The following is a 13871-nucleotide window of genomic DNA, read 5'->3' as shown; positions in this document are numbered from 1 at the left end:
ACCTATGCATGTGGTGTCACCTTTGGGCATTGTGCTGGCTGGCAGAGCTTAGTATTGAAAGGAGCTGGGCTTCAGCTTCCCCATTCTGTGGTGAGTCTTCCAGACCTGTGCAGGCTGGCAGGCTCCTTCTTGCTCTAGGCTGCCAAGATGGCTTTGAGCTTCCACGTGCCCTATGGTGGTCACATGCTGTCACCAAATGTCTTCTGCTCTTCCTCTGAGATGCTAACACCTCATGATGACTTAATCCCAGAGTGTGGTTTTCTGGGGCCAGTTCTCTGTATCTCAGCTCCAAACTAAGTCAGAGGCTAAGAAATCTGGCCTGGGGGGGCTCCCACCAGTGAGCTATCCCAGCCCTTCTTTGGGCTGGGCCAGGGGTCCTTAGTGGCACAGGCCCCCACCTTGTGCATCAGGGCCTCCCATTCCAGATGGGCTGGAAGCCATGGATGTCATCTTCTCTCTTCCTGGAGAAGAAGGGTAGGACACCCTCATCTCCAAGAGCAGAGTTGGCTTCCATCACTTTTCAGAACCCCAGTTTAATAATTCTCCCCAGCCTATAGCAGGGAGCTCCCCAGACCTGGGGTGGGGTGATGGGAGCATAGAGGCCTGCTAGCCTCTTCCTTGTTCCATATGGCTCTCCCAGCTCCTCCCAGCACCTTTTCCTCACCACCCAGCAGTTCCTTGGTGCTATCCCCATCCCACATATGTGGAATGAATATGACCTGGACCTGGACTCATGTGCAAGGGAAAGCAGGCTCCTTGGGGAGCTGTGGGGGCCTCACCTGATGTTTCATTCTCCAGCTGGGCTTCCTCCAGGCACTGCTTGTGCTGTACCTTGATCATCTGCAGATAGTCACACTCCTCCTGCTGCAACCCGACTGCCCAGCTGCCCTGGGGGACAGAGACAGGGTGTGTGGGGGGGGTGGGCATCAGCCTCATCCATAGCCTACCTGTCATCCACAGACCCCAGGAAAATGATGGACTGATGCAAATTTCTGCCTGAACCCCAATTCCAACTCAGATTGAATTTGACCTTAGACTGAAGCCTGACCTTGACCTGGCTCTGACCCTAAACTCTTGTCCATTGTCCCCAAAGAGGATCTGCCTTGAGAGCCCTGTCATGGCTCCCTGGTGGCTCTGATAGTACTGTGGCTGTAACAACATTGTCTCTTTGTTGGTGGCATGATTTTGGACAGAGGTTAGGGGACCTTTCCTTAGAGCCCAGAGCTGGCCCACTAGACTTTCCAGCTTGGGTTGGGAGCTCTTGCTCCCTATCTCAGTCTCTGTGAATGAGTGGGGCCTGGCTGGTGCTACCTTATTATCAGGAGTTGGACCCTGCCTTCTGGTCCAACTCCTGGGAGGAATCCAGGAGTCTGGCTGCATCTCCCAGCCTCTATCCCCATTCAAGGAGCCTGTGCTCAGCCCCCTGGGTCACCAGGCTGGGAAGGTGATGCTGGGTCTCGTTGACCAAAGCTTCTCTGCCTCCTTAGCATCTAACTATTTCAAGCTGTATCAGATCTAGTGAGGGCAGGGGAAGGGCTCAGGAAGTAAGAGAGGACTCCTTTCGGAAGGTTTTCGATCCTACCAGGCCTCCTCTCTCTGGGAGGTGGGGAGAAGGGATGGGAGAGCTTAAGCTTCTCCCCTCCGCTCCCCTGCATGCTGGCTGGAGGTCAGGGCTGGGGACAGACCTGTGTGCCAAGAAGACAGTGGCACTGGGGCTCATGTGTGAGTAGGGGTGATAGCTGCCTGGGAACATCCAGAAAAAAAAGTCTTGGGAGCCACTGGGTGGGGAAGGTGGGTAAAGGTCTCCACGTCCTTGGAATCACTGGGTGGTGGCAGCTTCTACCTGTCTCAAGCTTTAGGGAAGTGGTTGCCACCCCACATCAGCTTCCTCATCTCTGCCAGGGAGAAGAATGTCATAGCTCCCAACAGGGCTGTGGGGAGAATCCAACAAGACTGCTCCAGAATCGGAGCTTCTCAGTGTCTCCTCCAGCTTGTTCCCCTTACCTCCCTGGACCTCAGTTTCCCTGTGGGCCAAATGGGCCTCAACCACCTCCCCTGCTGACTCAAAGGCTTCTTGTAGGAGGGCTTTAGTGGGAGCTTAGGTGGGAGCTTCCTCTTATTTCCTGCCTTTAAGGGGGTCCCTGTCTGGCCTGTAGGCACCAAGGGTGCAACTTTGACCACTGTTCTAAGTAAGTCAACTACATTAAGCGTCCCAGGTACCAGTGAACTCTCTATTGCTGTCGCGAGCAGGGCATGGGGCGGGGCATGGGGCGGGGTGGGGGCGTGATCCAAACTAAAGATGGACAACTCAGTGCTCAAGAGGCCACACGGCTAAGTCCCTTCCACTTCAACACTCTTTCATCTCTCATTCTTTGTTGAAGACTTTGGTGGAACGTCCTCATTGTCTAACTTTCCCATATGCAGGCAAGCATCAGGGCTGAGGTAGCCCAGGTCCCAGGGAAGGCCTCCTTGTCTACAGTGCATCTCAGACTCCCTAGCACCCTGACCTTGCTCGCCCATGTGCCATGAGCCTGGAAGCCATACAGTGAGCCTAGATTTGATCTTGAACCATTAACTCTATCAGTCAATTAGGGTAAAGGTATTAGCTGGTAAGTCATTTAAAACCTGGCACATGGACAGAGTTTCTGTCGTGGTTCAGCGGTAATGAACCCAACTAGTATCCATGAGGATGTGGGTTCCATCCCTGGCCATGCTCAGTGGGTTAAGGATCTAGTGTTGCTGTCAGTTGCGGAGTAGTTCGCAGACACAGCTCAGATCCCACATTGCTGAGACTGTGGTGTAGGCTGGCAGCTGTATGTAGCTCCGTTTGGACCCCTAGCCTGGTAAATTCCATATGCTGTGGGTGTGGTCCTAAAAAGACAAAAAACAAAAAAACACCTGGCATATGGACAGTAACACAGATCTATTATGTAGCAGGATATAGTTGTTTGTATAATGCTTAAAAGATAGATTTAAGGAAATATTGCGCTGTAGTCCCTCTTTGGGGTCACATGCTTCCCCTCTTGCCAAAAAGGGTCACTGAGATGGAAAAACTCATGATGCTTTGTTTTAAGGGATCTGTGTCAGCCTCATCCTGCTGGGGCATGGAAAAAGGGGTGACCAGAGGGATCCCAGAGGTGGCCTCTGGAAGAGGAACCCAGGGACTGGCCACCTGAGCTTGTGTCCCACCATTGGTCTCTCTTGCCTGCTTGGAGCACATTTCTCCCTGAAGTACCTTCCCAGCCTGTTGTCTCCCAACAACAGGGTTTATTATGGCTTCTGCTGCCTTCCCTGCTTTGCCTGCTTCTCCTGCCCATTTTTCATCTGTCATCACCCCACAACATGAAAGCAGGATGGATGGCAGTAGACATCTGTGTTGCTGGCTTTTACCATCCTTTACCCTCCTCTGGTGCCATGTTCTCATCTATGTTCGGGAAACCACTTTCTTCCCCACTCTGAGTCCATGGGGTTCTGATGAACTCTCTTCCAGAGGATCAACATGTGACCAGATGCAAGCCAGTCAGAGCATTCCTGGCCATAGTGCCCGGCACATGGCCCAAGTCAGGCTCTTCAGAGCCAGGAAGCTCATTCCTGGGACTTTGGATTAAGCGATCAGGCAAGTGGATTTGTTCATTCCCACTGGACTGGAAACCTCAAAGTACGCAGGGGCTAGAACTACTGCCACCATCTTGTTGCCAAGTAAAACACAATGATGAAAGCCACACAGCTAAAGCAGAATAAAGAGATGGAGAAAAACTGGATCCTCCTGACATTCTGCACCCCTGAAGGCAGCCATGCCTGAAATCAGTGCTGCTCTTGGCAACATCAGTTAGTACCTTTTTTTTAAACTCCAAATTGAGTAATTTATTGCTGGTCTGAGGCTTGCCTTGTTTTGACTCAATACCTTTTTTTTTTTTTTTTTTCTTTTTAGGGCCGCACCCATGGCATATGGAGGTTCCCAGGCTAGGGGTCTAATTGGAGCTACAGCTGCCAGCCACAGCCATAGCCACACCAGATCTGAGCCGCATCTGCAACTTACACCACAGCTCATGGCAACATCAAATCCTTAACCCACTGAGCGAGGCCAGGATCAAACCTGCAACCTCATGGTCCTTAGTCAGATTTGTTTCTGCTGTGCCACAATGGGAACTCCGACTCAATACTTTTCCTAATAGCTTGAGCCAGTTGAGTTTTCTGTCCCTGTAATCTAGAGTCCAGACTTGTACTCTGAGGACAGGACAACGGATGCTCTCATTTGCTGAACCCTCTTAAGCCAGGGCTATGGCCATGCTGTTTGTCAAGACATGTTTTTTTTCCAATCACCGAGGGAATTATAGGACTCCTGGTGGCTTTTGCCTGTTACTCTTTGAGGGTAGAGGGGTATGGGCTTAGCTTCTCTAATCACCTCTGCTACCTCAGCAGGACAGCTACCGAGTCTCTCTTGAGAGGCATTCAATGTTCAGAGGAAGGGCAGGAGCCCCTGTGGTAACCTGGGAGCCTGGGGTATCTCTGAATAAAGTGGAAATGGTCTGGAAAATGAGTTCTGTCTTCATCACAATTTAGTTGAGTGCTGGACACCATCTGGAGAAGGGTAGAGGAAATAGAGACCAAGGAGGGACCTGAGGTCACTCAGCAAATGTACATTCCCAGAGGGACTTAAGTCTCTGACCACCAATCTGGAGAGCATCAATCCCTATCCATGACCTTGCCTTGGGCCATCTGGTCAACCACTGCCCTTTGAAGGACAGGGCCAGGGCAGCTCCCTCTAGCCCTTATCACTGAGGAATTCAAGCGGACTTCAGACTTCCTCTTCCACTTATTTCCCTGTTCTAAACATCCTCATTTTCCCTCTGGACATCAGACACACAAAATTGGAAAGTTCCCAGCCAGATACAGCCAAGACTACTAGTCCCAGGGAAGTGTTCCAGGGAAGATATAACTGGAGTGTGGGATTTGCAGAGAAAGGGAAGTAGAGGTGGGCCTTTGAGGTTGTATGAGAATTTCACCATTAGAAGTGGAGTAAGAGCATTCCAGAAAATAGGAGCAGTGTGTGCAGAAGCACAGAAGCATGAAAATGCCCAATACATTCGAGGTTGCAAGAAGCCTGATGTGGCTGCAGCAAGGGGCATTGAAGGCATCAGGAGACAAGGTGGGAAAGGCAAGGTGGGGCCAGGCCTTATCAGCTCCTGCCTGGACTAGTGCAATAGCATTTAGTCCCACCACCTGCAACCTGAGGGATCTTTGTAAAATATATATCCCTATCCTCATTTTCCTGCATCAAATCTCTGATGGTCCTAGGAGTCAAAGTGCACACACCGAAACTGGCATTCAAGCCCCTTTCTAAACCCACTACTGCCTACATCTCCCAACTTGTCTCCTGCCACCTCATGAGAGGAGAAAGCAGGGCTTTCTCCCAAGCCTGCACTCATTCCTGTGCTGGGCTGAAGGCCAAGTAAGCTCAAAGTCAGTCTCACTTTGCAGTTGGGTTAAGATGAAAGTTTCATGCCAGACTGGGCCCCCAACACCTTCTCTGGGACAGGAGTTCTTAAGCTGAGAAGAAGAGACTCAGACAAGAATGAAGAGGTCCACTGCACCCTTTCAATCCTGATCCTGTGTCTCCTGCCATTTTGTTGGCTAGATGTGGGAGGTGACTGACTCGGGGTTGGCAAAAGAGTCCTGAGTATCTGGCTGGGGCCTGGATTAGCCAAGTCTCGCTAATTCCGCCTGCTCAGTAGATCCCCTCCTCTCTATCCCCACTGCGAGGGGCTTGGGAGAGAGTACTACTTTCTCCTCCTAATGTGGGGCTTGCTGAGATTTAGGACAAAGGCTGAGGTTTGGGGGAAAGGGTGAAGATTCTGGGAGTTGTGGCTGTTAGAAGCAGGGGCTCAGAAAGACAGGGTGAGCCCAGCTCAGGTGTCGTGGGCCATAGTCAACCCCCTCAAGGGAGGCTTGAGACCACAGCTACTGACCTTGAATCAGAACCCCCAGCTGGAGGCTGAAGAAGGCAGGAGAAGCTGAGGGGGACAGAAGCGGGGCTGTGAGTGTACATGAGTCCCTCTGAGGAACAGCCTGTGAGAACAGTCTGTGAGAGGGGTCTAGAATGCAGCAGGCTGCAATAGGTGAGACAGGAGAAAGAACTTCCTGCCTGTAAATTACCAAGTACAGGGTCCAACATGGATCATTTGTGCTTCTGAGGTTTGTCAAAGGAGGGTTCTTTCTTTTTCTTCTCTTCTTTTTTTCCCACTAAGGATGGCTGGAGCAAGGTGGAGAATGGGGAATAGAAGGCCAGGGCTCAGGAGGGTCCTATTTACCATTCTCCCATTACCATTTCATATCTCATGATTTATTTAAGCCCCCTCCCCATTGAAATAACAGGGTAACAAAGAGTCATGAGGGGAAACTGAGGACCCAGAGAGAAAGAGGTGCACACAGGACCGCAATCCAGCTTCCCCAGCTTCCCCCTTCATTTTGCCTTTTGTGTTTGAATTGGTAAGGAGATGGAGACCTTGGAGTTGAGTAGGAGGCCAAGGGAAAGAGGAGAGGAGTAAGAGGAGAAAAGAATGGGGATGGTCATAGGAAGATAAGGTAAATCACAGAAGGGATCCAGTAGTCACAGAAAAGAGGAGAAACATGCTCCCAGTTTTGCAGAGGGCACTAAAAGAAGTTGAAATTAAACCTCATCTTATTGGGAAGAGACACAAGGGAGTCTGCTGGGCTGATGGGAACGTATAACAGCTTGAATTGTGTGGTGGCTACACAGGTGCACACGTGTGGGGCAACTCCCTGAGCTGTCACTTCTGATTCGTAATTTCGCTAATTAAAAACTATCTCTAAAGTCCCAGAGCATCATGTGGCATGCCAGCCACTTTCAAAGAAGTAGCTTCTCTTCTAAGACAGCAGGGCCTAGTTAAGTCCACAAGTTCTAGAATCAGACTGTCTGCTACCTCCTTGCTGGGTGACAGCAGGCAAGTCACTCCACTTCACCTGTAAAATGGGGATAATGACAGCACAGCCCACATCCAGGGCTGTGCTGAGGGTCACATGTAAAGGACACGAGGGGAATGCCAAGAAGTGTTAGCAGTTGTTGCCAAAGCCCCAGCCAGGCCCCTCATGCTCAGCTGCCTTGCTGTCTCCATCCAGATCCCAGCCTACCCCCAGCCTGACTGCCCTGCATCACCCCAGACAGTCTGAATGGCCTACAAGTGGATATGTGGCAGCCATGCCCACCAGGGGAGAGGTCTCAAGCCTGGTTTTCCCCTTGCCCCCTACTACAGCCTGATTTCTCTTTTCCTCTCTGTGTTTTCATAACCTTTTGCCAATAGTCCGAAGCCTCCCATCTCTGCAAATTCAAATTTTGCCAGCCACACCTCCTCCTGGGAAAGGCTGAGCTCTAAGCAGGGGGGTAGGAGGGTGGAGTGAGAACTGGTGTTGGGAGGGTTTTGGGGGTAAGAAAAAGTGGGAGACATAGGGATGCAGGCTTGGGCTTGGGGCAAGGAAAAAACTCTCTGCAGCTCAGGGTGGTATCAGGACAAGGGCTCTCATGATTAGGAGAATGCAAGCAAAGGCGTTCAGCTTGGGGTTCAGGCAGGTCCCATAAAAAGGCCCTGTTGCAAGATTTACTTTTGGGTATGAAATCTTTCAGGCTTTCTTTGCAGAGGATCATTGCAAGGATGACCAGTGAAAGAGGGGCAGCAGGGACTCAGGTTTAAATCCTCTGCTCTTAAAAGTCATCCTGGGCACTGCTGGGGAAAGAACACTAAATTTACAAACACGGTGGGTGATGTTAGTGTTGGGTCGCCCACAGAGAGCAGGGCACCATAACAGGGAGCCATGAATCCTTGAGACTTTGGCTGGTGGCTTCCCTTCCCTGATGACCCCCTGGGCTGGAAGAACTTGTTTTTAAGAGAGTGGAAGGCACTTCCTGAGAGATTTGGACCTTCACAAAATGGGCCATGTGAGAGTGGGTGAATATAAGACCGGGCCCTGGCCAGTGAAGTCCAGCCTGCTGCTCACCCTCTCCTGCTCAAGACCCCCTGCTTTTCTCCTGACCCAGCTGCCAGCTTGCTGTAGTGTCCCACCTTGACATAGGCAGGAGAGCTCCTTGCAATAAATCTACAAACACCATGCCCTCCCCCAATAATAACACTCTTCATTTTATGATGAAATACTGCTGGGAGATACCTGAATATTGCATATTAAGGAATCCCTGTTAAATTCGTTAGGTGTGATTTTGGTATCATAGTTATACAGGAAAATGTCCTTTGGTTTTAGAGATGCATCTTAAAATAATTTGGTCTACGATGTCTATAAGGTATTTTTATTTATTTATTTATTTTAATTTTTTTTGTCTTTTCTAGGGCCGCACCCACAGCATTTGGAGGTTCTCAGGCTAGGGGTCTAACTGGAGCTCTAGCCACTGGCCTACGCCACAGCCACAGCAACCTAGCATCCAAGCCACGTCTTCGACCTACACCACAGCTCATGGCAACGCCACATCCTTAACCCACTGAGCGAGGCCAGGGATGGAACCTATAACCTCATGGTTCCTAGTCGGATTTGTTAACCACTGAGCCATGACGGGAACTCCTATAAGGTATTTTTAAGGTACTTCAGCCAAAACTGGAAAATAATGCAAAAATTTTTTAACAAGTAGTGATTTTTTTCTTTTGCCTTTTTAGGGCCGCACCTTTGGCACATGGAGGTTCCCAGGCTAGGGGTCTAATCAGAGCTATACCTGCCAGCCTATACCACAGCTCATGGCAACGCCGGATCCTTAACCCACTGAGCAAGGCCAGGGATCGAACCCACAACGTCATGGTTCCTAGTCGGATTCGTTTCCGCTGCACCACAAAGGGAACTCCAACAAGCAGTGATTTAAAAAAAAAAATTTTTTTTTACTATAGTTGATTCAATGTTCTGTCAACTTCTGCTGTACAGCAAAGTGACCCAGTTATACATTCTTTTTATCACAAGTGATTAGACATGGTTCCCTGTGCTATAGAGCAGGATCTCATTGCTTATGCATTCCAAATGCAATAATTTGCATCTGATGCAAATATTAATGGTTAAAAGTTCATAACTGCCAAGCCTAGAAAATGGGGGGGAATGAGCACTGGAAGTTCCCAGACTGCCATTTTGGTAACATCACCCCAAGAACTGGATATTTCCAGGTTCATTATACTATTTGCTCTACTTTTTTTTAAAAAAAATTGAAAATGTTCACAATAAAATTTCAAAAAAAACATACAATGTGGTAGCAAGATCAAACGTTTTCTTCCTTTCTTTCTTTCTTTCTTTTTTTTTTTTTTTTTTTTTTTTTTGCCATTTCTTGGGCTGCTCCCACGGCATATGGAGGTTCCCAGGCTAGGGGTCAAATCGGAGCTGTAGCCACCGGCCTACGCCAGAGCCACAGCAGCAACTCGGGATCTCAGCAGCGTCTGCAACCTACACCACAGCTCATGGCAACGCCAGATCCTTAACCCACTGAGCAAGGCAAGGGATTGAACCCACAACCTCATGGTTCCTAGTCGGATTCGTTAACCACTGAGCCACGACAGGAACTCTGAAACTGTTTCTTTTATTGTACATTTTCCTGGATGCACTGAGAATAGCTTTGTGCTGGGAAGCCAGACAGGGAAGAGTGAAGTCTGGGAGGTTAAGAAGAAGAAGCAGGGAGACGGGGATAGGTCTAGTCCTCTGGCCGAATTCCTGCATCCAGAGTTGCCATGAGGCTTCCAGCTGTGTGGGGAGGCCTGTCACCTATCACCCAGCCCTCCCTGAGAGGATCTGTCACCTGCCTGGGCCTGGAGCCTCACCCTTCAAATTGTCTTGCCACCTCGTGAGCATGTGACACCCTCTGTCCCCAGGAGTCCTTCCTGCCCTGGAAACCCTGGGCAGGTGGAAGCAAGAGAGGGCTAAAGAGGGGTCCACAAGCTCCCAAGCTGGGGATCAAGAGGAAGGAACAACCTGTCACACAGTTCACGGAGTACTTTCACCTCCTTCAAGTCTCACAGAAGTCCTGAAAGGGAGGCCAAGAGAGGTTCAGAGTCAGTGGTGAGATTGGGGGTGGGGTGGTGTAGGCGGAGACTCTGTCTGTCAGGGGTGGAGGCAGCCTCTCTTCCCATTTCTTCTGCATGTTGGGCCAAGGGTTCTCACCCTCCTTTTTGTGATGAGGAAACTGAGGCCCTTCCGCAGGGATGAAACATGTTCTCCAGGTTAACTAGCCAATGCCAGGGAGTAGGGTAAGGACTGGTCTCCTGGCCCCAGCTAAGGCTCCTTATAATGGAAGCTCTAGAAACATCAGGGGAGACTGAGACTCAGGGCAGCAGGGAGGGTGGAGACCTCCAATGGGAGCTTGCTTTTCCAGCATAGCCCTCAAAGAGGCCCCGGTAGGCCTGACTGACATTGTCACTTGACTTAAGGAGGAGGCCTGGCCCTGCTGTAACCTTGTTTCCTAAAGCCCACAGGGTAGCCTGCTGGGGGCCACGAGGGTTGGGCAGCCATGGGCGGCTTCTGGAATAGCTGGAAGCAGATGGCCAGGGCAGGATCCCCAAGGCAAGGTGAGGCCTTCAGGAACAGGTGGTCAGGAATCCGCCTCAGAGGGGAGTCAGAGGAGCCAAGCCTCCCTGAACCCCTTGGTCATTCCAGCCTCAGTGGGAGAGCTAGGGACTTCCTCCTCTTTCTGAGGTCAGGCCCATTGGTCCTGCCAACAGAGGCTGTTTTATGGTCTCAGGTGGAAGGTTGGACCATTTGGCCGAATTCTTCAGGGGCTGGCCTGCCTCCTCCAGGGAGTCTTCTCTGACTGCTCTTCTCAGCAACTCTTGCCCCAGTTCTAAAGGCGGCACCCACACCCACCTGGGCCCGTCCTCCTAGGTCACTGGCTCTGCTCTCCCCCACCAGCTAGAGAAACTTCCCAGGGCAGAGTGTGGGTCGGCTCCTTCTCTATGACACCTCCCACCCTGCCTCTGGCCTGGGCACTGGCTTGAGCAGTTCTGCTACCAGTGAGGAGTCCCTGTGCCTGCTGTCAAGGGGGTAGGGACAGTGGAAGGCCTAAAGGGTGGCCTTGGGGAGGACTTCCTCTTCTGAGACACTGGAGGTTTTCTTTCCTTTTTTTTTTTTTTCCTTCCCTGTTCAGAGATTTCCCTTTCCCAGGCTGAGGTCAGGGCACCATAAACAAGAGTGATAAGGCCTTGGGCTTTCAGACTGAACTTTGCAGCTGCCATTTTATGACTCTGATAATGTCACACCACCCCCACCCCCCGCCCACCGCCCCCCCACCCTGCAACCCTGGTCGGGCTGGAAGAGGACTGCCTGGTGTCCATTTAGCCCAAGAGCAAGTGGTGGCTGGTGGGGAGGAAGGAGAAGTAGAGAGGGAAATGGGGCCTCCTCATTCTAGCCTGCCCTCACCCATTCCTGGGCGAGTCCCTTCTCCTCCCTCTGTGGGCCCAGCCCAGCACTGAACTGTAGGGGATGTGGGAGGGTGAGAGACCTTAGCCCTTGATCCCATGGGATGGTCAGAAGATCCCAGCCTGGGAGATGAGTAGGGTTGAAGGGGTGGGGTCAAAGTGGGGAGGGCTGAGTGGGGTGGAGCAATCAGGGAAGGCAGTCTGGAGGAGGTGCTGGAGTTGAGAACTAATGAATGAGATGCGGAAAGACAGGGGAGCATTGGAGGAGCCAGGCTTAAACTGTCTCAGGAGGTAGGGGGCAGATGCTGCCTAGCATGAGAGGGAGTCCCACTGAAACCACTCTGTCCCTGGGCTGAGAAGCTTCCATGGAGGGGGAACAGGGTACCAGTAGTGATCCCAAGAGCCTTGATTCATCCAAAGAGAATTTGAAGGGTTGGAACCCGGGGTGGGAGAGCCAGAGGGTTGCTGGTGAGGCCTGGAGGCTCTGTGACCCTGAGAGGCTGTAAGTGGTACCAGAGCTGTGGCCTCAGGGCCAGAATTTGGTGGAGGTTTGAATGCCCAGGAGGTGGGTCTCACCTCTGCTGTCAGTGGGAGGAGGGAGGGATCCTGCCAATTGCCATAAGGTCTGCTCCCAGGACTGGCATCCCATCTCCAGGACAGCTGCCTATCCCCAGGCTGTGCAAGACATTAGCTAGATGGAAACAGAGATTCCTGTCTTGGTGGAGTTGATGGGAACAGAGGTAATCATGGGACAGAATAGACTAAATGACCAATATATTTCACCCACCTACCAGCCAGCCTGGAGTTTAGTGTCAGACCTGGAAACAAGTTTTAGGTCCTGCCCAAGCACCAGCCCCAGATTTCCTCAAGTCATGGGGTAGGGTTAGAGAGAAATCAACCTCAGTCCTCGTCTGATGGGTCAGGGACAGGTGTGGCTCTGGTATCTTTGGGCTTCACTTTACCCATCTGTAAAATGGGCTTTGGTAGCCTTCATGTCTTCCCTGATCTTGCAAGAAGGTAACCCATGCATCTACCGCCTCAATCAGAATCTGCCCTGCAGCCCAGGTGAGCCATCCTCAGACACACACATGGGCACAGCATACACAGGGCATGCTGGGAACACATGCACTAGGGGCACACACACACACACCCATATGGGGATGAAGCACAAGTGGGAGAAAGAGGGTGGCCACTGCTTGTTGACTGCTCCCTGCTCCGCTTTCCCCAGGCACATGTCTGGCCCTCCCTGGTAAACACACCTCAAACCCTCACTGCCCACCACCTTCGACCTTGGGCTTCATACCTTTCAGCTTCGCTCAGAGGGAGGGTAAAGGAAGGGTCTCCCTGCCAGCCATCTGATCCCCAAAACCCCTTCCCAGGACCCAGAGCTGAAGGCTCTGGGTCTGCTGCTGAGACGTCACTCCTACAAGTAGCTTAATGCCCCACAGACGCGTCCAGACGGGCACAGCACACAACCATGACACTTAGAGCCTCCCTCTCACCGTCTACCAAGCCTTCCGTTTCAATGGACCACAGTCCCCAACCCTGAATCCAGTGACCTTCCCACCCCACAGCCTCTGCACGAAAGGCGAGTTAGGAGCTGCACTTGCCCGCCGTCCCTCCACCGGCGTCCTAGAGGCCCGCTCCTGGCTGCGCTGGAAGGGAATCGGTGTGACTGAGACCCCACCCTTCCCTCGGGTCTAGGTCGGGTCTGGGGCGCGCAGGAGGGGAGACAGCGTGCTCCGCGCCCCTTATCCCGTCCACACAGACGTGAGCACACGGCCGGGCTCCCGTCACCCTCGTTCCACCCCCAGCTGCTGGGACTCCGGGTGGCCCGGCGGACACTCACCACGGGGCCGAGGACACAGGCGAGGACGCCGGCCAGCACGCAGAACCAGCCGGCCGGCGGCGGGCTCAGGGGGCGCATGGTCTGCTGCGAGCCTGCGGCGGGCGGCGCCGCGCCAGTAATGGGCGAGCGACGGGGGCGGGCGGCGCACCACGCGGCGGACGGTGGGGAGCCTGACTGAGCTGCGCTGCCGCGGTAGCCCCAACGCTAAGAGGCGCCGCTGGGGCGGGGGCGGGCTCCGGGGGCTCGTCTGACGGGCGGCGGGTCCAGCCAATGGCTTGGCAGAAGTGGGGCGGCCGCGCAGGTGTGGGGCGGGACCGGGGGCACTCCAGCGAGCAGGGAGTCCCTGCGCTCCCGCCGCTAGTCCCACACGTCAGTCCTCAGTCGCGAGGGGTGGACAGGCCTTTGTCCCCTCGGACTGCATCTCCAGGAGTCCCGAGACCCCAGCACACCCCAGCCTTCCCTGCTGGGCTCACGACGTTTCGGAGAGCCTGGCTGACTGGAAACACCCCCTCAGCCCCACCTAAGGGCGCTCGGCTCGTACACCTCACGCCTTCGGAACCATCTCCTCCAGAAGGCCTCCCCGCCACTCTCCCCATTTTCCACTTCCTGCCTCATAG

The 13871-nt window shown here is 52.7% G+C and overlaps 1 protein-coding gene across 7 annotated transcripts in view; it reads right to left on the bottom strand.

The window, feature by feature from the left end:
- VIPR1 (vasoactive intestinal peptide receptor 1) overlaps nucleotides 1–13488 on the bottom strand; it is a 36559-nt gene extending 23071 nt beyond the window's left edge. The window contains exons 1-3 of one of the 7 annotated variants that reach the window (XM_013981508.2): nucleotides 13255–13352; nucleotides 11982–12096; nucleotides 780–888 (exon numbers count right to left, since the gene is read on the bottom strand). In XM_013981508.2, the coding sequence (XP_013836962.1) occupies nucleotides 780–840 (61 nt within the window). In that variant the 5' untranslated portion in view covers nucleotides 841–888; nucleotides 11982–12096; nucleotides 13255–13352. 7 annotated transcript variants of the gene reach the window in all.

This window comes from Sus scrofa, chromosome 13 (genome assembly GCF_000003025.6).
Source record: "Sus scrofa isolate TJ Tabasco breed Duroc chromosome 13, Sscrofa11.1, whole genome shotgun sequence".
NCBI classification, from domain to species: Eukaryota; Metazoa; Chordata; class Mammalia; order Artiodactyla; family Suidae; genus Sus; species Sus scrofa.
The sequence above is the reverse complement of the archived record's forward strand: the minus strand, read 5'-3'. Positions and strand labels throughout refer to the sequence as shown.